The sequence below is a fragment of the Amblyomma mixtum genome, chromosome 4, assembly GCF_055824585.1.
Source record: "Amblyomma mixtum isolate Tamu chromosome 4, ASM5582458v1, whole genome shotgun sequence".
In the NCBI taxonomy this organism is placed as follows: domain Eukaryota; kingdom Metazoa; phylum Arthropoda; class Arachnida; order Ixodida; family Ixodidae; genus Amblyomma; species Amblyomma mixtum.
This window is the reverse complement of record NC_143015.1, coordinates 23041849-23066520: the sequence shown is the minus strand read 5'-3', so window position 1 is coordinate 23066520 and position 24672 is coordinate 23041849. Positions and strand designations below refer to the sequence as shown.

Genomic DNA, 24672 nt, shown 5'->3' with positions numbered 1-24672 from the left:
TGGGGCCGTATTCAATACCTATCGACTGTCTATCTTTTATATCAGATTCATTAGGTCCTCTGGCATCAGACACAGTTCTGCGCTGGCGGTGCAGCGGTGCTAAAACACCCGCTAGAAGCGACTGAATCACTGGCTCATTCTTAACCGGACTTCACTAATGGCTACAGTGCGAATAGGTGCTTGCGACGACTGAAGGTTATCGTCTGCACGGGGAACCGATGCCTTGGTAGGAAGGGAAAACTTTATTTTCACTAATGATTTTTCCTGTGGTTTGGGGGCATCTTCAGAGACGTCTTGGTTCTATCCCCAGGAGCCTTTTCAGTCGATGTCGTCCGCCTCTAACCCTTGGGATATTTGTGATTGACCGTTAGCAGCTTTCGTCTGGTGATGCCGTCACGCTAGAGTCCCATCATATGAAATGGAAAATGGACATTGGATGCTTAGAGAACAAGGTCTTTAGTTTGATTGGTAAACATTGACGTGCGACAATGCTTCCTTTCATTTTATACTTTCATGGAATGAGAATAGTGTGGTTAGTGTGGTTTTTTATCGGAGACAGAATTAAAATATACGGATAAAAGAATTCTAACTTACATGACTGAAAACCTCTGACATGTAGTGCTTAAAATTCTGGCTCTGCTGAAAGCTTAGCAAAACGTTTCCGTCTAAGCCTTGCTGTGCAGCTTGGAAAAAATTGCCACCTGATTTTCGACTAGGCGCATTTGCAACAATCACTAGTTTTCTTTCGATAAATAAATTGTTTAGTACTCCGCACAAAATACCAAGATTGTTAGCTTACTGTTTTCTGTATTTATTTAATAGCGCATATATGTATAACAACTCATCGGGTACGGGTTCAACAACCGGAAAGTAAAAATCCTACAATATCGCATTATCGCTTCGAATGTAGAAAAAAAAGACAAAAATGCAGCTGTAGATAAAAAAGAGAGTGCAAAAAAAAACTAAGCGAATATGATACCGATTTAAAGCCACGCATTGTTTGGCACAGTCGACGAAAGGACCAAACACGAAGCGTGGGGACCATATTGAACATGTCGCTCTAGTCGCGAGCTGAGCTGTCAGGTTGGATCTTTGGCTTTGAAGCGGACGTACGTTTTGATTTCTCTAATAACATCAGGACGCCTAGTATGACCACTCGTGTAACTGACAACTACTGGCTGACTCCTTAGGAATCAAACGCGCGTCCATTCTTGAAGACCTGTCAGAAATTTTTCAATTTCTGAGAGTTTTCAGTACTGCTATCCGTGAGGACCACGGGAAGTCGATTGCTGGATGCAAGTGCTCCGGCAGTGGCCTCGCGCCTTTGTTGCTCGATGCAAAAGCAGCCGCACCATGCGCAACGGAACGAAGAAGTACTGAAGTGTATCATCGCTACTTTTCCAACATTAGGAAAGCGATCCACTGTGACCCATTGAGATGGAGGGCGCTCATCTTGCATCCATGGTTACTTTTCCATGAGCGCGGAAGCGAGAACAACAACAGATGAAATATTTTCCAATAAGCCTCGTGTTGCGAGAGTATGCCTTCGATTTAGTAAAAAGCAAGTGGACTCGCTGGTCGTTTAGCGCTTGTCCGAGTTCTTTCGTGAATCAAAAACGAACCTTATAGTTGTGTTTAAAGGTAAACCAGCTGAAAGCTCATATCTTGGAAGCTGTGTTTTTAATATCGTTGCGCCGCGCGTGTGAGCTTATTTTGAAAATAGGCATTTTCTGCAACTTTCCGGTCCCAGCATTAGCTTTGCGTCGTTTGCGCCAGTGGCTGTTGAAGATGTGCCCAAAGCCCTGCAAGGAAGCCCAGGTCGTTTCATCAATATCGTTCAATGACCGACTCTTAATGAACCGTGAGTTTATTTAATAATTGTTGACATTGGAAGGCAGCGCAAATCGCTTTGTAGAGGTCACCAGATGAAGCGTAATGCAGAAGTTGCTAGGCAGCCATTCCCGAAGGTCAGGCTCTCTAAAAATCTGTGATAAGGACAATAAATTATAGGCACATGGAAATTGAACTGTGTGTTTTACTTTAAACTGCCCCATCAGGAGTTGAGGACGGTTCCACTGTACAAGCATCTGGCACGCAGAGCAGGAAACGCGCAGTCATTTCTAGGAAGGAAACGCACTGTGTGTGTCATAAAAAGTGAAATGTTCTTCCTAATGTTAATTTTGGTTCTGCGAGTTGAGCATGACAGTCGCAAAATTTTCAAGCACCTTCTGGAGAATACAGATCGCTCATTTTGTATTTTTTCATTTTATGCATACGCCCAATTTTCTTCTTCAGCGCAAACTACTTTGGAAATGTTGAAGGTTAGGATGATGCTGACATTTTAAGGTCATGGTGAAAAAGTACTGCGGTAATGTTTCTCATTTCTAGGAACTTCGGAGGAAAACTCACGTATAAAATTGTTCGTTGCACATAAGTGAACCACAGGTCTTTCCGCCAATCGAAGGCCTCTGAAGGATCACGTTGGCATCTCTGCTCAGCTCGCAGGTAAGCTGCTCTTTCGGCAAAAAAAGCATCGAAAGTTTTCTTTCCTATTTTCGCATTAAAAATCGTCTATATTGAAAAGTGTGTTGTTAAACGCTAGCTTTCGAATGCTGCCCCTATCTACCAGGGCTATTAAATAGGGCTACCTACTCAACACCTTTCCGAGCTCTTCCAGTATTTTCTGCATACATTTAACAATTAAAAAAACCGATTTGAGAGCATGGTGTGTGGTCATAATCGTCTTCAGGTGAAGAAAAGCAACAGAGCGCTCACTACACGTCGCGTCTCCTGGTGCGCGTGCGTAATCATAGTGTAGACCGCACCTGTCTACGCACGGAGCGTATCTGGTGCGTTATGGCCTTCGCATTTTATTCGGAATGCCTCCGCTCTTCAACCGATTGTTAGTTTTGGGGCGTGTACGCCCTGAAAAGCTGGACCTCAACTCATATCACTGTTCTTGCCAATCTGTACGTGTTGTTTTACGGCGCTAGACAATTTGCAGTCATTTTCGAAGTGTGATCCTAGTGTGCATATAGTCAAGAATGATGCTTTGTGCAACTTATACTAAGGCCTTTTGTTTATATCCTCCAAGATCAAACAAACTGTTCAGCTTCACACAGCTGCGGCAGTTAAAGCTAGTAGTTCAGGGTGGTGGTTGTCATTTTCGTCTAATATATATGAACTCAACGTCATTTCAAAAAAGAGAGACGCCGACCAGTAAAATGAAAATTGTAATTTACGTTTCGGCGCCTAGAACGGGGGCCTTGTTCAAAATGGAATCACACCAAGAGGGTTCGTCTTTAAAAGGTACAGTAATCGCCGTAAGGATCGCGCGTAAATCGGGCTAAGATTGTCCTCGTTACGATTAAGCGTGTGAGCCGTCGTCTGTATCACCAGGTGCTCGAGATGAAGCCATGATGCTGTCAGTTTTTCTTTCTCGATGATTCCTGCCTTTTCCCAATCGATTTTGTGATTTAGCGTCACCGCGTGCTCTGCCAAGGCGGCATTGCGAGTATTTTCATTCTGCACATCACGAGCATGCTGTTGTAAGCGCTTCTTATAACTTCCAGTTTCACCGATATAGATACCGTTGCAATATGCGCAGGGATGGCGTAGACAACTCCTGGGAATTTCTCTTTCGGTAACTGGTCTTTGACGTTCATCAGTTGTTGTCGCATCTTCTTGATAAACTGATGAACTTCAAAGACCAGTTACCGAAAGAGAAATTCCCAGGAGCTGTCTACGCCATCGCTTGCGCAGATTGCAACGGTATCTACATCGGCGAAACTAGAAGTTATAAGAAGCGCTTACAACAACATGCTCGTGATGTGCAGAATGAAAATACCCGCACTAACGCCTTGGCAGACCATGCGGTGACGCAAAATCCTTAAATCGATTGGAAAAAGGCATGAATCATCGAGAAAGAAAAACTGACAGCATCACGGCTTCATCTCGAGCCCCTGATGATACAGATGACGGCTCACACGCTTATCGGAACGAGGGAAATCTTAACCCGATTTACGCGCGATCCTTACGGCGATCACTGCAGCTTTTAAAGACGAACCCTGTTGGTTCGATTCCATTGTAAACAAGGCCCCCTTTCTGGGCTCCGAAACGTAAATTACAATTTTCATTTTACTGGTCGGCGTCTCTGTTTTTCGAAATGTATCCCCCCGGCAGATGGGATTCCGTCACACTCTCGACTTCATCGAACTCAACGTCAGTGTCCGACCCATCTACGGTTCGGAGTCAGTGTTCTTTGGCTTCTAACAGTGCGGCTGTGTTTGCTGAAGAAAATTTTACGAGCAATCAATTTGTAATCCTATCGGCTCCAGGTGAACAATTCCACCACAACGTGCATTTCGGTCAGGCAAATGTACAAAATAATAGGCAACGAACAGTAACAGACCATAAGCACAACCTCCAAGGTGCGAAAACCAGGCGAGTAATCTGCGATGTTTGCCCGGTGGCTTTCCTACGGTGCAACCCTTTAGCGATTGGGCGGTTTGCTCCTTACCTTTAGGGGCGAGATGTCGCCCGATATTCTCCGCTGGCTGCAAGCGCCGACGCGATGCGATGGAAACTGCAATGTTGGCGGGCGGAAATAATTTTTCCTTCAGCTACAACTAGTGCAGAGCTCTTGATCAACTAGCTCAAATGTTTGCGCCCTGAACTGCGGGCGTATGACACGCCCGCCTGCAATGGCCAACTGCTCTTTCGCCGTGAGTGGGTATAAATCTGTTAGCTGGAGTAAGATGTGATACTTCATTTCGAGGGGATATTCATGCGTCTCGTAAACCATGGACAAGTAGCAGTCGCCAAGATTCGAAAACGACACAGCTACCTTGCGCTATCTTTGCGCTAACTTTTGGTTCAACCACCGTCATACATTTCAACTCACCGTGACCACAGCGAAAAGGTACATATTCCACAATCAAATACGCTTGTATATTCGTACTCATTTATTCCTCGGACAAGCAGTGACTGGAATAACCTGTCAGCATCACTAACAAGCATATCTGAAATTGAGAACTTTAAATCCGCATTACAAAGTTTCTTTTCAAAGCTGGTGCTTATATTGTCATCATGGCTTTCATAGATGGCGTTCATATTTCCATTATGTCTGTTTGTTTATTAGGAACTGTATTCCTTGTTTTATATTTGTTTTCTTTCTGTATTTTTGTACAATATTTTTCTGTATTAACACCGTTCCCTGTTCGAAATTTACCGTTTGTGCCTTTGTTCTTTTTCGTTCTTTTTGTATGCTTACTTTTGTTTTTTACTGGTTTTAGAGAGATTGTGTATATTTTTTACTAATAACTTTTTTGTGTACAATGCGTATGCCTCTGCATCCGCCCCTCCCCTCTATAATGTACGTTCGTACCCTGAGGGTATAATAAATAAATGAATAAATCCTGAAAAAAATTGTGTTTAAAGGACGAGGATATACGTGCCCGTCGGTAGCTCGCTGCCAAGGACGAAATAGCGTACGCCTGCTCCTCAGCCGTTGATTTCGTTCATCGCGAAGGTGCTCAAGAACCGGCTAGTGTCGCTTTTTTGCGATTTGCTTTAAAATCAGTGGGATACAATGGGCAGGTGCGTGTACCCTGTAGAGTGGTATGTGTGTTTGGCGCGATTGTCGTCTCTTATGCTGCTGCTAGCGCCTAGTTTTTGGCCCACTAACTGCTGGCCTGTTTCTTGTGCTGTTCGGCAGGTATCTCGAAAACCTGTATACCATCTAAGAGAGATGGCTGGCATCCTCCAAGCAACCATATTCTTCTTCGTTTTGGAATTCTCCCGCGCAACTACAGGCTCAACCTTGGTCTCCTTCCTAGGTAAGTGTTAGAACAAATCTTTACCGTTTATACCGAGATTGAAAAATATTTAGATATATTGTCACGTTGTAGCGACGGCAGTCCAGTGGTCAGGAAGGCAGCAACAAGGCTTGCGAACGAAGCTCTTTATTTGGGCTGACTTGCGCCCGCAAAACAACTGAATCACTCGGCGGCGGCGTAAGCAACAAACGTGCTCGTCAGTCGTCGAACTACGAATGCCCGCCGCTGGCGACATCGCTCAGTTTAAAGGCGGCAAGATACTCTACAGTAATCTGGAAAAACTTAGATGCAGCTCTTCATGGCTGCGATCAATCGAGATTTGTCCAGACGCTTCTCGCGTCACGAACAAAAGTGATAACAACCCCTTTCCTGCGGCCTTTAGTGCGAACGAACGGACACTACAATGATACGTGGCAATATAATCCCTCAGGGAGCGTTAGCTGGTCTCCTAAATGATTAACACAACACTGATGTGCTACGACAGCAACAATGGGCTTCGATGAGTGTCATTGAAACCTAGGAAACAAACAAAAATAGCCGGATTACCTTGTAATTATTGGGCTGATTTCTCGCTGAATGAATCTGTACTGTCTCGGACAGCTCCAAATCTTCCCTCGGAAAATTATAATCTTAGGACAGCTGACACCTGACTTTGACAGCAGTCGATATTTAGGAAGTCTACGTACTACCAAGTATTAACTAAAACAAGAAGAGGACAAGGGCGTTAATTTCCGACCTGCGAAGCAAAAGCTGTCCGTCAAAAGGTGCGAAAGCGCTTTGTCAGTAGCATTCCGTGTTAGAGTGTGGGCGAACAGATGGGTTCCTTGACAACACAAAATGAGCAGAGTTGGTCTGAGCCAGTTGGTAAAGCATGTTTAAGGGAGGCGTAGCGCGAAAAAAGACAGGGACGAGAGGGACGAGAGAGAGACATGACACAGGACCAGCGCTGGTCCAGCGCTGGTCCTGTGTCATGTCTCTCTCTCGTCCCTGTCTTTTTTCGCGCTACGCCTCCCTTAAACAAACACAAAGTGAACAAGGGAGGAATAAGCATCAGAGGACTTGCCAAAATTCCCATGAGTGAGCATGTCTTCTAGTTCATCACACTACACACAGTTATTCTTAAATAACAAAAAATGGCTGAGGCTTAACTTGGTTAAGCCTGGAGAATGCGAAGCATCATCGTGTCGCGTAATTTGGAGGCGCACAACCACAGCGACGGCGCGAGGTGGGCCCCCGTTTCTCCACTGTTGTGACGTCATCAAGTCACATGGTGTGACGTCATGTATCACGTGATTTGGAGGCGCACAACCACAGCGACGGCGCGAGGTGGGCCCCCGTTTCTCCACTGTCATGACGTCATCGTGTCACGTGGTGTGACGTCATGTATCATGTGATTTGGAGGCGCATAACCACGGTGAAGGGCTGAAGTGGTTGCTAAAGTATTATGCTTCGCATAAAACAAAATCGAGAAAGAAAGGGTCCCTACGGCAGGCAGCACAAAGGAGTCCTGCAATAGTTTCATTACACTTCGAGAAATTCAGAGAGTACTGTTGCTAGGTAAAAAAACTGCACCAGGCCCCGATGAAATTCAATATGAAATGCTATCCCATCTGTCTGGACCCTCTGTAGAAGTTCTGGTAAATTTTTTAAACAAAATATGGGTGGTAGGAAAAATACCAGCGGATTGGAAAAATGCCGTTATTGTTCTATTCCTGAAATCAGAAAAGCCGCCAACCTCCACTGGTAGCTACAGGCCTATAACGCTTACAACCTGTCTGGCCAAATCTTTTGAAAGTGTTCTCAATATTAGGTTAATGTTTATTTTAGAACCCTGTGAGCGTCTTGATGTCCATCAGTGTGGTTTTAAAAAAGCATGGTCCACAGTTGACCATGACGTCCGCCTTGAAAACACGGTCTGAGAGGCGTTTATACACAGACAACACTGCCTTGCTGTCTTCTTCGATATGGAAAAGGCATATGACACAATATGGAGTTTCGTGATTCTTGGTAACTTGGCAGAGCTTGGTATCCGCGGGAGGATGCTAAAATATTTGAGCGACTTTGTGCCGAACTGTTCATTCCAAGTTCGTCTCGGTGCTACCCTCTCGAAGAATTTCATCCAGGAGAATGGTGTGCCTCAGGGATGCATTTTAAGTAGTACATTATTCATAGTAAAGATGAATTCCGTAGCCAAAATAATTCCGCAGTCCATTATGTACTCAGTCTACGTCGATGACCTTCAGATTTTATGCACATATCCTAGCTTACTAACTTGTGAGAGACAAATACAGCTCATCTTAAACAAATTAGCAACCTGGGCTGACCCAAATGGTTTTAAGTTTTCCCCGCAAAAAACAGTTGCTGTTCTTTTCTCGCTCCAAAGAGGATTACAGATTGATCTCAACCCCCACTTAAATGAAGCCGTACTTCCAGTAAAAAAAGAACAGAAATTTTTAGGCCTAACTTTAAAGAAAAAGCTCACGTTCCTACCGAACATAAATACCTTAAAAAAGAAAGCAACCCAATCCTTGAATATACTTGCTGTCACAAAAACGCTGGGGTTCCGATAGCATCTGTATTGAAAATAAGGTCGTTGCCAAAGCATCTGTGTTACCCCATAGTTACTAAATGCCCATCCAGAATACTCTTTACCAACAAACCTCAAGCTGTCAGACCACTGCTCCTCCGCTTCGAAGAAAAATGCCAAGAAATAAACATACTAGACGCACTTCCCGATGTTGCACGGAGACCCGATCCGTTGCCACCTTGGTACACGTTTCCTGATGTATGTGATTTTGCACTGACACATATTCACAAAAGGCAAACCTCACAGGGATACATACAGCAAGAGTTTCTTGCAGTAAGAGAAAAATACAAGAACTATGCCAATTTCTACATGGACTGTTCTAAAACAGCACTATATGTAGAGAGTTCTATAATACAAGGTAAATGGATGAAAGTAGTCAGGCTGCCCCAGTGCGCTTCTGTTTTCACACCAGAATGCTTCGACATTGTTGTAGCTCTAGATCAAATAATGAAAAAAAAACATAAAGAGCAGTGTTATCTACACTGACTCCCTGAGCGCAATTAGAGCAATTAATCCCAAGAATGCAGTCGAACCCATAATAGGAAGCAAAATAATGTGGTAAAAGCTGAGACACGAGGACGAACAATAAAGTTCTGTTGGGTTCCTAGTCACATGGGAATCAGCGTGAACGAGGGCGCTGATGCATGTGACGCACTTGCCCGCGATCATGTGGTAAAGCGAGTAAACACACCGCACAGAGACTGCATGAGGTTTGTTTAAAATAAACTGAAAGCAAACTGGCAGGCTTCATGGGACAAGGAAGTTAACAACAAGCTGCACTTTGTAAAGCCCGTGCTGAGAGAATGGAAGACCTGCATGCACCAGGAACGATTTATAGCAGTAATTTTACGTCGTCTCCGCCATGGAAACATACACAGTACACATAAATTCCTACTAACGAAACAAGACAAACCTGTTTGTGAAAGATGTGGAGGCGAGCTCCCAATAAACCATATTTTACTCTCGCGTCCAGAATTCGAAAAACTAAGAAAGGAACACTTTAATGAGTTTTATAATGAATGCATTCCTTTACACTCTGCGTTGCTCTTAGGTGCAAATGCCGTTAACTCGTCTTGTGTTTCAAGCTTTTTAAAAGAAGTAGGTGTTCTTGAGAAATTGTAAATTTTGATCCACTGCTTCGCTTTATATATGATACACTTCGGCCTTGTTCTCATCCTTGAGAAGAAATCAGAAGTGTTTATTTGATTGGTTTGGAACCTCAATTTCCATGCCCAGCTAAGGAACGCTGATGAGGTTATCCGGCCTCCTTAAAAGCTTTTACTTGTAGATAGTTCTAAAATTTCTTCCCTCTCTTATTACTAGCTAAACAAACTTTTTAGACCCCCTAGACCACTGTTTTTTCCCATATTAGCATAAATCGGCACAAAAGAAATATCTTATAACTTTAGCTTGGCGCATGATAGCCTTAGGAGCTTATGCGCCATTAAACCCAACACAACACAACATCTTCTCATCGGCGAAAGTTCTTTCTACTCGCAGTGTAGAGTTGTGCCAATGTTCTGTATTTTAAGACAGGACTTAACGTTCATTTTCTCGTTGGTTTCTGAAGAGCACTTGCGCAAAGCCCACTATCCATGCAAGAAATTCTATGCTGGAATGTAAGAAAGCTTGTTCCTTGGCTACAAGAGGCTGGTTATAACCAGTAACTGATCGGGAAAGTTTTTGTTTTATTGTTTTCAAGCTTTCAGTATTTTTTGCACCACCGCTACTGATTATTTCCCGCAGGTAACGCCACTCAGTACTCGAGCATGAGTGTCCAGCTCTCCTCTAGAGGCTACACCTATCATTCGAAATAGGTTACAAGGTCTTTGTGCAGCTATGCTTCAGCAGAGGGTAGCGACTGTATTATGCAGTTTTTAAATTGTAGATAGTGACGTCCCGCAGCGACACATGGGACATGTCGATCGCCGCAGAGGAGAGTGGTAGATGAACTAAAACTAATGGTGTTCTTTAACGCGCACTGATGCCGCGCAGCACATGGCTAATTTGGTATTTCGCCTCCATCGAAATACGCACACCAAAGTTGCGATGAACAGCTGTTCGCTAAACACTTACCCCTTCGGCGGGTGTAATGTATAATGCTTCTCATGAAACGTTTCTTTTAATAAACTTAGCAACTCACATGGTTATACAAGTATGCATCCCTTCATATGCCACATCGCCTAAACTGGTTAAAATATTGAAACTAAGAATTTCATAAGTTATAAATTTCCACAAGTATTTTTTTGTTCCAAGCAATCTTTTCCTGAGTCGTGGACCTTAGATGTTTTGTCTGCAGAAAAACCGATTACTATTTTGTATAGGGGAAATGTCAATGCATGTTTTGTTATACCAACAAATGTTTACAATTTTTCAGGCAAGACATGTCGTTACAGAAACTATGCTTTTAACAACAAGTATACGCCTCACGGTTCGTGTTCAAGGCTACTGTGTGATGCTGCCAATCGAAGAGTGACTGTTGAAGAGTAAGTGGCTGTAGTAGGATCGACTGAAATAAATAACACTCAAAACAAATTAAAATAATGCACACTACATAGGATACTTGTATCAGCTGGAGAAATCCAGAAATGATACAGAGCAATATTGAATTATCAAGTCCTAAGAGTTGCTGTTTAACCCTCCCAAGACAAAACATCTCTATTGTTTCCGCTTGACGCAGTTCCTCAAAATTGCTTCTTGCGACTTAAATCTAGAGAGAAGAGATTCTTCTTTTGGAATAATATAATCGCTGTATACCTTCCTAAGGTTATGAATTAAGCATGACGCAGTTTTCGCCATTGAAATGCCTGTCGTAATGTGATGCGCTGTGGATGTGAAATTGTGTAGAAGTGCCTGGTATCCTAATGAGTTTTCAAAAATACAGGTGCAGCTGTTTGTGAGCATAGATTTTTTATGTCTATTATTGTATTATCTGAAAGGCGTTCGCTCAACGTCATTTACTCGGCCTCGTAAATGTCTCATCCATGGCAATAAACAAGCTCGGCCCTCGGCTGCTAGCTCACCTCTGGGCTGCAATCAAAACGATGAAGCCTTGCTTTGGGCGCTGTCCGTTTTAATAAATTAGTTGAAACTGCCACTAGGATTCTTGACTGGCGCTGGACCATTAAACCTAGGTTTACCACTTTAAGTCGCACCTGCCGTACTTCTGATCTTAGTCTGCCTATGCACAGCAATTAAAAAGTTTGGGAAGGCGTTGCATAAGGCTTCACTCTAGAGCAGTACGGTGTGGCATTTCTTCAGAAATCGATTGATTACGTTAAATTCTTTGTTGCAGACGGAAGGCTGATTGTAAGGAAATATTTTAAGTGCTAACGAGGACCGCATCGTTCTTGTACGCCGCATGTCCGCGGTGGAATTGCCGATGTGTAATAATAATCTGCAAATTAAACAGCCCACGAGAAAATTTGTTACCTACACAAACACATTTATGGCAGAGATATTAACTATTTAATCGCATATCTACAGTTTGCACGAATACTGAAAAATTATAAAAAGTGTTCGAGAAAGGCTTCCTCCTTTTTAAAACAAAGAATGAGTGGCGAATGAGTGCTGTTCTTACGAGAAACTTACGAGAAAGCATTTGACTCAGTGGAAACCTCAACTTGCATGCAGGCATTGTGGAATCAGGGTGCGGAAGAGTGTTATGTGAAAATGTTGCAAGATATTTATAACGATTGCACAGCTACTATAGCTCTCCATAAAGTCAGCAATAAAATTTCAATACGGAAAGGTGTCAGGCAGGGAGACACGATCTCGCCGATGCTCTTCACCGCCTGCTTACAGGAGGTATTCCGGGGCCTGAAGTGGGAATAGTTAGGGATAAGAGTTAATGGAGAATACCTGAGTAATTTGCGATTCGCTGATGACATTGCCTTGCTAAGCCACTCAAGACAAGAACCGCAAAGCATGATCAATGAGTTAGACAGACAGAGCAGAACGGTGGGGCTAAAAATTAACATGCAGAAAACCAAAGTAATGTTAAACAGCCTAGCAAGGGAACAGCAGCTCGCAACTGGTAGCGAGGTGCTGCAAGTAGTAAGAGACTATGTCTACTAAGGGCAGGTAGTGACCGTAGATCCGGATCATGAGAGCAAAATAACTAGAAGAATAAGAATGGGGTGGAGCACGTATGGCAGGTTCTCTCAGATCATGAATGACAGTTTAGCAATATCCCTCAAGAGAAAAGGATACAACAGCTGTATCTTACTGGTACTCACCTATGAGGCAGAAATGTGGAAGCTAAAAAAGAGGGTTGAACTTAAGTTAAGGACAACGCAGTGAGCTATGGAAAGGAAAATGATAGGCGCAACGTTAATAGGTCAGAAGATAAATATAGATATGGAAAGAAGGCTAGAAGAAAGTAATCTAGGTTATAATCTGTCGTACAGATTAGGCGGAAATCTAGTTGAGCAACGACTCCCGGGTTTAATGTATGCGGACGATATTGTACTGTTAGCAGATAGCCAGGAAGATTTACAAACTTTTGGTTAATCGCTGTGGAGACGAAGGAGACGCTCTAGGATTCAGTTTTAGCGCAACTAAATCAGGTGTGATGATTTTTAACGATACACCTGATCAGGTGCTTACAATACAAGGCCATGAAATACCCAAAGTGGCCGAATACAAATGCCTCGGGATATGGCTAAACGAAGGGCAGATATACACGAGCCGTGTTGTCTTTACGCTAAGAAATCTAGTGATTACTTTTTGATACAGCTGCCGAGCCCGCAGTGCTGCCTTGCCATTGTCACTGAGTGTTCTGATGTCATTATTTCCTTGCTTTTGTTGTCCGGCGACATAGAGACTAACCCCGGCCCTGCCTCACTCGAAACTGTACTTACGGAACTTAAAAAATTGTCCGCCGGTCAGTCGACATTAATTGCGGAAGTTACAGACCTCAAAACCCAATTACTAACAACAGACAACCTTATTTCTGATCTAAGCACGCGCATCAGCGCTCTTGAAGGTCATTATCAAACCATACAGTCACTACGCACAGAGATAGAAGGCCTAAGCACTCACACCACCCAGGCAACTCGCCAGCTCTGTGATCTCGAGGATCGCATAGACGAAGCAGAAAACCAATCACGAAGAAACAACCTCATATTCTACAACATTCCGGACCCTGACCCATCTGAAACGTGGGCCGACTCTGAAAAGCTACTAATTCGCCATTGCTCCGAATTTTTGGACATCACCCTCGACCCCAAAACAATAGACCGCACTCACCGTTTTGGGCGCCACGAACCTGATCGCTGCCGTCCGTTAATTGCCAAATTCGCACTTTTCAAAACGAAGGACGAAATTCTAGCTAATGGCCGCAAATTCAAGGACACTGACTACTCCGTCGGTGAAGATTTTTCACGCCGCGTTCGCAATGTGCGCAAACACCTAGTTACATTTGCCAAAAGCAAGACTAACCGTTTTTCTTTGCGATACAAAACCCTGTTAATCGGTTCCCGACGATATATCTTCGACGAACCATCGCAATCTGTAAAAGAGATACCATAGCGGTTGCTGCGCCGCCAGCCCCCAGCCGCTCATGTACCTGCCACCCCCCAGCCTAATCTTTCCTTTTCGGCGATTTTCACAAACATACGTAGTTTTCTTCCGAAACGCGAAATCATCTCCAATCTTGTGTGTTCATCTGCTAGTAACTTGCTGATACTAACCGAAACATGGATCACTAATGGCATCACCGATACTGAAGTTCTTGCTGACTTACCGAATTTTAACCTTTTTCGCAAAGATCGCACATCCGCTCGAGGTGGAGGCGTTTTCATCGCAGTTAACAATCAGTTCTCGTGTACAGTTATTAATATTCCATCAGACCTTGAGATAGTATGGCTACTTTGTCGCGCTGCGCCCCAAACCATACTGCTGGGCGTTTGTTATAGAGCGCCAAATACCAACTCCGATTTCTCTCGAATTCTTAACGACGTGATCAGCCAATTAACGAGGAAATACCCAAAAGCGCATATCATTCTTTTTGGAGACTTCAATTTTCCAGAAATCAACTGGCAGACACAGACAGCAGTCGGCAACAGGGAAGCGAATGATTTTATCGAGGTCTGCCTAAACTTCAACTTAACTCAAGTGGTATCTGAACCGACCCGCGTTGCAAACATCCTAGATCTAATCCTGACTACCCACCCGGAAGCCCTCTCATCGATCACTTATCTACGCGAAATCAGCGACCATAAAGTAATCCACGCCACATTTGAGTTCCACCCATCACGACGCCAGAATCAAAACAAAACTATTCGCCTCTACGACAAAGGAAACTATGAAGCCTTTAGTCTTGAATTAAACCAATATCTCACAACATTTCAAGCATCTTTTCACGATCATTCAGTAAATGATAATTGGTCCCGTTTTAAGAAAAAGGTGAGCGAACTAACCGATAGATACATCCCCAAAATAAGCTTCCACTCGGACCGCCAGAAGCCATGGTATACCAAAACGATAAAAAGACTCGACAATAAAAAGAAGCGCCTTTTCCGTGCGGCAAAATTAAAGCAATACGACGAGTGCGCGTGGGAAAAATGCTATACAGCCGAACGCACCTACCTATCAGCAATTCGCAACGCAAAATACTCTTTCCTTCACAACGACCTCCCCAAATTGTTGACTTCCAATCCCAGAAAGTTTTGGCAGGTCATAAGTGAACACCCGCCACATACCATCACTCTAACTAAAGAGTCTGGAGAAGAAGCTGATGAGATTGAGTGCGCTGACATTTTTAATAACGCCTTTTCATCAGTGTTCACTAATGAAATTCACCCACCAACTGCAACTTTCGCCGTCAATATAGAGTCCAGCATGCCTGCTATCGCGTTTTCTGAAGCCGGCATTTCCTCGCTCATTGAACACCTTAAAACTTCATCATCGGCCGGCGTCGACGAAATTAACTCCAAAATACTGCGCAACACTAAGAATATTTCTGCAATGTACTTATTGTTATTGTTTTCACAGTCGCTTTCTACAGGTTCCATTCCGGATGACTGGAAAGTGGGAAAGGTCATTCCCGTCTTTAAGTCCGGTAACAAAGATTCTCCTTTAAATTACCGTCCGATATCATTAACCAGCATACCTTGCAAAATCATGGAACACGTCATCTATTCTCAAATCATGGACTTTCTTGACGCTAACAACTTCTTTCATCCCTCACAACACGGGTTTCGCAAGGGTTTGTCATGTGAAACTCAACTGGCCGTCTTTCTTCATGACGTTCACTCTAACCTCGACATAAATTTACAAACTGACGCGATTTTTCTAGACTTTGCTAAAGCATTTGATAAAGTTCCCCACAGGCGTTTACTGCTAAAACTATGCATGCTAAATCTGCATCCTAACGTCTTATTGTGGATCGAAGAATTCCTTTCTAACCGCTCCCAGTTTGTTCTCGTTAACAGCCAGAGTTCCAACCTTCTTCCAGTAACATCAGGCGTACCCCAAGGTTCTGTACTTGCTCCCCTCCTATTCTTAATCTATATAAACGACTTACCCTCAAACCTGGTTTGCAATGTTCGTCTGTTTGCAGACGACTGCGTTATTTACCACACGATTTCTAACACCTTTGACCAATCACAGCTCCAAAACGACATTGACACAGTGCATGCCTGGTGCGATGACTGGCTAATGTCGCTTAATCCTAATAAATGTAAACTTGTATCTTTTCACCACCGGCGTAACCCCCATATTTTCCCTTACTCCGTTGCTAACGTTCCACTAGAATCTGTATACTCATACAAGTACCTAGGTGTCACCTTGTGCCAGGATCTCTCCTGGCGCTCTCATGTAACGAACATCGTCGCATCAGCTAACCGGTCATTGGGTTTTTTGAAACGTCATCTACGGCACGCCCCTCAAAGTATTAAACTTCTCGCCTACCAATCACTCATTCGACCAAAACTAGAATACGCATCTGCTATCTGGAGCCCGCAACAAGCATATCTCATCAGTTCACTAGAATCTGTCCAAAATCGCTCCACGAGGTTCATTCATTCTGCCTATTCATACGACATCAGTGTATCGTCACTTAAACGACAATCAGGTTTATCAACTCTTGCCCATCGTCGTTGCATTGCTTCTCTTAGTCTGTTTCATAAGTTTTTTTACAGTTCCCTCGGACAACCACCCTACATCACACCGCCCGCTCGCATATCTCATCGCACCGGCCATCCACTGCAAGTGTCATGCCAACGCGCCCGCACCGTCACTTTTTCCGCATCCTTTTTTCTTCGCACTGCTAAAGACTGGAATGGCCTTCCCCACGACGTTGATGCCATCACCTGCCAATCAAGATTTGTGAACAATTTAAATATGCATTTCATAAATATCATGTAAGCAATCATATTCAACCTATATTTGTACTCCCACCCCTTATGTAATACCCCCAAAGTGGGGTCTTTAAGGTAATAAAGTGAAGTGAAGTGAAGTGAAAAAGCATGAACAGGCTCTCAGGGCAAAAGGACGAAGAGACGCCGGGATAATGAAACATAGGGCATTATGGGGGTACAACAAATATGAAGTACTAAGAGGTATTTGGAAAGGAATAATGGTGCCGGGACTTACTTTCGGCAATGCGGTTCTGTGCTTAAGGGCAGAAGTTCAGTCGAGATTAGACGTAAATCAGAGAGCTGTTGGAAGATTAGCACTAGGTGCCCACGGCAAAACCGCAAACGAGGCAGTACAAGGGAATATGGGCTGGGCATCGTTCGAAGCATGGGAAGCTAAGAATAAAATAATATATGAAGAACGCCTGAGGAAATTGGACGATAACAGGTGGGCAGCTAAGGTATTTAAATATTTATACAGAAAGAGCGTTGACTCACAGTGGCGGAAAAGAACTAGAAAACTAACCAGTAAGTGTGCCGGTCATGAGGACGGAGAAAGAAAGAGCATTAAACGACAGGTTAAAAACGCGGAAGTTAAAAATTGGATGAATTCAATGGAAAAGAAACATAGTGTAGAACTATATCGATACTGGAAAAGGCAGATCAGGAAAGAATTTTTCTATGATAACTCAAGAGGCAGTGCCCTACTTTTTGAAGCTAGATCAGGGTGTCTTAGAACGCGCAGCTACAAAAAGAAATTTAACGAAGAAGATGACACATGTGCAGTGTGTGGTAGATCTGTGGAAACAATTGTAAACCTCATAATCAAATGTGATGGTATCCATCCGGATGTCGATGCAGGCACAGTCACTCTTCCTGAGGCCCTAGGGTTTGAATATAACAATGGTCATGTAAATAAATCTGCAGTGGAAGTTAGCAAAAAGCGATTGGAGGATTGGAGGCTGAAAAGCAGAGATGTAGCATAAGGTTACAATTGTAGGAAACCGTAGGTAAAGATGATGGAGAATCTTAATGAGAATTGCGAACACAGTAAACAAAAAAATAGTAAAGAAAGAAAAGCTGATCATGGTGGGAATTGCCACCCCCACGTTTCAAAGGGGACGCTCCTATCCATCCATCCAGAAGAGGGCGGAGTGGGTGAAGGGAACAAACGCGGTTTAATGACATCCTAGTCGAAATCAAGAGGAACAAATGGGCTTGGGCAGGGCATGTAATGCGAAGGCAAGATAACCGCTGGTCCACAAGGGTGACGGAGTGGATTCCAAGAGAAGGCAAACGTAGCAGGGGACGGCAGAAAGTTAGGTGGGCGGATGAGGTTAAGAAGATTGCGGGGAAACAGTGGCCGCAACTGGCAAAGGACAGGGTTAATTGAAGAAACATGGGAGAGACCTTTGCCCTGCAGTGGGTGTAGTCAGGCTGATGATGATGATGATGCTGTTCTTACAGGTGTGTATACAACTAGTGACAACGAAATGATAAATTAATTATGTCTGCCACTTTACAAATTACAAAACATAAGTTACAAGCCTGCGGACATCCTCCAAAAGACGGAGGTAGCCTGAAAGTGGAAACTGAGCATTGGCAGGAATTAGATGTACAGTACCTGCTAAAAGAAAAGCAGAGATATGTCGTAACGATAATGGGTAACATTGTCAAAGTAGCTAAGAATACACAGATCTCTTCTGAAACCGACGTCATCAAAATGATAAATATGAAGGCAGTAGTTTTAAGGAACTACCAATCCCACCGGTAATAAAATAGCTGCTAGATAGAACCTTACCAGAAATGAAAGAACTGTTTATTTTGGACCATCCATCACAATCGATTTACCTGACCTTTGGTCATACTCCAACTCAAGCGGATAATTTACGCGCACAAACCCGCCGTTAGGAAGTACTCTGGAGAAACGTTAACGCCTCCTTGCATTCGCCCGAGAGGTGAACTGTTTAGAGAGGCATGCATGACCCTCTTTCTTGATTCCGGGCTGCCTATTCAAAGTCTATAGGAGACTTCCCATTGCCTTCCTGGGGAAGGTAAAAGTTTTAAAGTGAAGACGCACATGCCGCCTGCCTAGCGACATAGACGAGCTTACATACTGGGAGCATAGAGTCATGGATGGTGTTACATGCTTTCGCATAATTTCTAATGTGCTTTTGGTGAGCCATTTCATTGAAATAAAAGGGTTTAATATTATTGTATGCCCACTTGGGGGGCGGGGGTGTAAATGACAACTATATAACTTATTATGTAGGAATATTGCCGCAAAATGTTGCTTTAGATATGAACTTTATTTTCCTTAGATGCGTTGGCCCCTCTTCTGGACGTAACCTTGAGTTTCCACTCTGCTGTTGGCCCAGAAACAAAGATGGTAGCACGTGTGAGTATTCTGCATGCAACTGTCATGAGTATACTTTATAAAGCACAACTCGTAATAAAGTATTTATGTTCCGCATATCCTATAGACCTCTGCATGCCATTCCAAATGCACTCGAGCATTTTTCAGCGCATGTTCAGCAAACTGACTTCTACAGGCCAAAACGAAGGTGAAGCACATGAATTCGGAGATACAAGACATACCTCTCTGCTTGATATCCTTCCACTATAGCATTCATTACTATAATATGGTGAATAACATACTTCGCAAAAATAGATGACCGCGATTTTGAAGCAAGAAGTATTATTTACATTTTCATCACATAGGGAATACCGACCCACTACAAGGCTGAGCTCACCAAAAGTCAGTGTAATTTAATCATGAACTGAGAGTCTTTGTCACATTTTGTATTTCCTGAAACAAACGTTAAAAGCCTCAAGGTGTACTGGAAAAAAGATATTCAAATCAGGCTTGTGTGAAAAGGCAATACTGCGGTTCTCAAAAACATCTCTGCGTTGCAGCTAAGTAGAAGAGAATGCATTTCGCAGTGAGCGAAGTAATTTTTTTCGCCTTTCATTCAGTATGTAGTTTTACTTACTTTCATTTCTTCAGCATTCAATAATATAAACTAGTAAAGCGTGGGTGCTTTTTGGTAATTTTAGCTCGGTGCCTGTATATAAGGCTGCAAAATTTATCTTGGGATAGAAAACCGTTATTACATTGTTTTGAGAATACACCACCATTAAATTTACAAATATGCGGGGTGCTGGCGGGATTCGGATGCATGTGGAGGTATCACCTACACCGTGGTCACCTGCATCACGCTTAGCCTTCGTTCAGTTGTCGTACGGTTTTTAGAACAGAATCTAAATTAAAGCTCTGTAGGGTGTCTGTGCGCACAACGACTGTATTGATAAAGAATTGCAGTACACGATCAAGCACGTCGGGTTCCAGAAAAAAGTTGGGCAACGCATAGAAGCACCCAATTTATAGAGTGGCTGTTCGCAAGACACATTAATCATGATGTGTTAAAAAGATGTCAACTTCTAAAGGGCACTGCAAACTTTTTCATGCTTATCGTAAAAGCACCCTCTAAATCTCCAGTTGCTAATGATCAGCCACCTCCAGAGACGGAAGGGATATACGGAAAAAATGCTTGAATGTTTTGTTTGCAAACGTGTTCGTGTTCCGTGCTCCGTATCTGTACCTCCAACAGGTGTTGCTCCGGGAGCCACTTATTATGGCCGTTTTAAAAAAAATCTACGTTGAAATAACGTCCCATACTTTCACGCTGTGCTCTACAACGCACTCGTCTTTTTTAATGAAAGGGGCGACCTCAAAGCTGCACTGCGTAATCAGAAAATTACTTTCAAAACTTTTGTTTAGATACAGTCTTACGAGCCATTACTTAACTGTTAAAGCAAAGGGCTACAGCACCACCACCGCATTTTTTCTTCACAGATCGGTGTTGGTCGATATGCTGTAAACTTTTTTTTACCAAATTTCGTTTTAGGCGACACTCAAAAATATTAAGTCCTTATTTATTTTGTATTTATACAGAATACCCCTAAAGGCCCTCGAGAGGGTATTACATAGGGGGGGGGGGGGCACAGGCAATTGAACAGAACAAAAGAAAAACCACAAATATAAAACAAACAACAAAAGCACAAATAAGACACACTGGATGAAATAAATAAGCAAAAGAATCAATCGAAAGCACAAATAAGACACTTTGCATGACATATAAGTAAGCAAAAGAATCAAAAGAATGGCAGCGCGGCAAAGAACGAAGATTACTGCATTAATAAAATTATACAAACAGAACACTAATACAATGAATCTTTTTAGTAACAAACCCTGCAAAAAAGGAAGCCATGAACAAATAAAATAACAATGTGTGCGAAGAGTTAAGCAGTAGTTATTGAAGATATAAGTTTAAAATATTTATCAGGATCAGTGGTGGTTGCGATGTGTGAAGGCAGAGTGTTCCAGTCAGATATTGTGCGTGGTAAGAATGAATGCGCATAGATAAATGTTCTGCACGTGAAACGTCTAACTTTAAAGGGATGATCGCGGCGGTCAAAAATCGAAGTAGGCAAAGAAAAAAAGTCGTTATGAAGTGATGGATGATGATAAAGTTTATGAAAAAGTGACAGTCGTGCAATTTTACGGCGGAGACATAAATCCTGGAGACCTGCGCGTTTCTTTAAGGCTGTGACGCTGGTGTTACGTGAATAATCGGAGTAAATAAAACGAACGGCGCGGTTCTGCAATGATTCAATGTTATTTATTAGGTAAGATTGGTAAGGGTCCCAAATAGCCGAGGCATATTCAATTTTAGGTCGAATTAGAGTGGTATAGGCATGAGCACGGAGGTGAGGAGGAGGATGCTTTAGGTTATGTTTTAAGAGACCTAATGACCGATTAGCAGATGCAAGCATAAGGTTAATATGGTGGTTCCATGCTAAGTCTGAATGAAGTCTGAATAGCCTGCCCTTAGACTGGGAATATCAAGAGAGTGGGCCCGTTTCTTGTATTGTTCTGATTTTTTCCGCCTTATGCTCCCTGGCACTTGCTAGCTCATTTTTGGTGGTATACGCTGTTGCGAACGGCAAGAATGGCAGAGAAAGAAAAGAAAAAGAATGTGAGACCGACGCTTACAAATTATGCTTCCTTCGCTGCAGTACTCCAAATTCAGATCTGTTACGCTCTGGCATAGTCGGTCTGTATTCATGAATAGATTTCTGCCACCCATAAAAGATGCTAAATATTCTTGGAAGCCATCCATTTTTAAGCTAGAAAACTTTACGCGCCACCACTTATAGACGTTACAAATTCGGAATTATAGCAAGTGGCTCTCTGAATTACAAACAATGCTCGGAAGGTATTGCTGCTCGCCTAGGGGCGTGCAACGTTGTCGCTGTTTTTCGAAACTTTCCGTTCCTGTATTTTAAGAGTATATTCCGCCTTCATCTTGCTTTCTCAATTTCTAATCCATAGCGTACCTTTTAGAAAGGGATTTTCTCGCGGTGAAAAATTGCTGATTTCTTCGAAGGGATGACCAAGTAGTTTTGCCACGTCAAGGTATGAACGCTGGGGTGGGGGAGGGGGCTATTGTGCGATTAAATATAATGGCTTCACATTAGTTTTTATATACCTGTTACAGATCGTTGCGCATTTCTCATTGAATCACTACCCAGCAAGGCCTTTAGTGATTTATGCCTGCACAAATTAAGCTCCATGGCCACTCCTGCTTTCGGCGCCATTTCTGTAGAATCTTATTGGTTGTAAAACAAATTTTGTCATGATTACCTGGACTAAAGCAACGTATGAGCTGTCCAAATAATAATACATGGTCTAAAATTCTTTTTTTTCTATAGATTACGATTACACTTCAAAGACTCACCACGCTGGTAAATTCACAGGTAAGCATCCTGCTCCTCATCGGACTAGAAGTGGCTGCATTCTCTTTTTCAGGGAGTAAACTATCAGATATCAACTCTGCAGCATCCACAGATTTCGAATCAAACTCATTCTTCGTATACAATATCATTTACATACGTACTGGATTGCAGGCGGCACTAGAAAACTGGCGATGTGCCAAGCCTTTTTTGCAAGTGCTGCCCGGAATCCAAGAATTGTTCCGCTGTGGGGAAGTCATTCTGAACGAGATTTTACACTCATAACTTTCAAAAAATATTTCTGTGAGCGAACGAGTTTCAGGAATTTTACGGATCAAATATTTTATGAAATCTTGTGAATCAGCAAGTGCTTAAGGTAAATAGAAACTTCATTAGAAAATAGCAAGTAATTTTTCCATGCAGTACTAAGAATAAGGCGTTAAAATAACCGAGGAAATTATATTTAAAGATTAGGACGTATGAATCTATTATATTTATTATTACGTTCTCAGTATATTTTGCAGTAATCGAAACTGTTTTGTTCGTGGCCACAGGTTTCCGAGCATAATAACCGTTCACCGCTCGTTCAGTTTAGGTTTATTGTTTATGGGGATTTGACGTGCCACAGCGACTCGGGCTATGAGATACGCCGTAGTGAAGGCCTCCGGAAATTAGATCACCTGGGTATTTAACGCGCACTGACATCGGACAGTACACGAGCCTCTAGAGTTTCGCCTGCATCGAAATTCGACAGCTGCTTCCGGGATCGAACCCGCGTCTTTTGGGTCGGCAGTCAAGAGCCATAACCACTAAGTCACCCCAGCGCATTAGTACTAAAAGAAATGTTGAATTCAGTAAATTTTCCCATTCGGTCTCTGAGCGTATTGATGGCTATTTCAGACGAAAATATTAGGCTTCCGGAAGCTTTGACTCCATTGCGCGCTTTCCTTTTCTCACTGCAGCCGGCATGATTGCTAGTTCTACACTAAATAGCCAGGCATCCATCCGTAATTAGTTTTTTTTCTAGCAGAAACAACTGTAACCATAAAATACGGATCTTTTCTCGCTACAACACATATAGGAAAATCTACATTGCGTTTTGACACCTTGGTCACGTGACTACGAGTTTCTGAGGATTCTCGGTGGTGAATCGTAATTTATGTTTTCCTTTTATTCATAGGGTCCAGAGAGCCCGTAGCCACATCCGCTAGTGCAGTTTCTTTATAAAACGTAATAAAGGTGGTCACAACTTCTCCGAGCTTGGATACTATCAGCGTTTACATCGGTATCGTCAGAATATTCAGGATTCCAGATGTATTAGAAAGAAAAAAAACTGCCTATCATGAGCCCGCTTCTTACAATAATACAGTATCCCAACATACGGCACATATCAATGCTGCTTATGAGAACTCCTAAATATCGCACAACGAAGTAAATCTTCACAAAGACTAACCAAAATAAAAAAACACGCCGCAACCGAAAGCCTAAAATAGAGACAAATCAGGATTGTTCCGGCTGCGAGGCCAACTTCTATCTTTCCTACTAAAGTTGATAATCTTTTGTACACTCTAAAATGTGATCAGAAGAAAAAGATTATCCTGGTAAATTTAGGAATAGGTATTTCCTCAAACCCATTTCTATATATTAGCGATGAATGAGAGTGGTAACCATAACGCTTGAACTGAAATTATGAGCACCTTTCATAGATTCTGCCGAACAGGAGCAGCAATATCAAACAGGTTGGCCTTGAACTGATACTCGGACGGTCAAGTGGCATCAGCGTAGCTAGTCTCGCCTCTGTCCGGCACATTTGGCTTTAGCCTACATGCCCTTTCTCATCTTTGCTTTTGGTCCTCTCTGCGGTCCGTAAACCAACGAGTACCTGCATAAAAGATTAGGAAGAGTGCGCCAGCTAAGCCAAAGGTGCCGGACGCAGGAGACAGGCCAGTCAGACTGCCTTCCACAGCGAGCCGTGCTCCGGCTTGGCATCGATTGCCTGGCCGTCGGAACTAAGGCTGCTAATGAAAGAGTTTTCGTCTTCCACCGCATACTTGCAGTACTATTTAATTTTCCCAGCATCGCGAGCTCGTAG

The 24672-nt window shown here is 43.0% G+C and overlaps 1 protein-coding gene across 1 annotated transcript; it reads left to right on the top strand.

Moving 5' to 3' along the window:
* The first annotated feature begins 13083 nt into the window (after window positions 1-13083).
* Window positions 13084-13956, top strand: LOC149345880 (uncharacterized). The gene has a single exon (XM_089585992.1). It carries the CDS (start codon window positions 13084-13086, stop codon window positions 13954-13956), a length of 873 nt encoding a protein of 290 aa, XP_089442118.1.
* The last annotated feature ends 10716 nt before the right edge of the window (window positions 13957-24672 follow it).

Bases quoted from the DNA above. Each gene is read 5' to 3' on its own strand.
- LOC149345880 (XM_089585992.1), top strand. From the start codon at position 13,084: ATGGCTAAACGAAGGGCAGATATACACGAGCCGTGTTGTCTTTACGCT.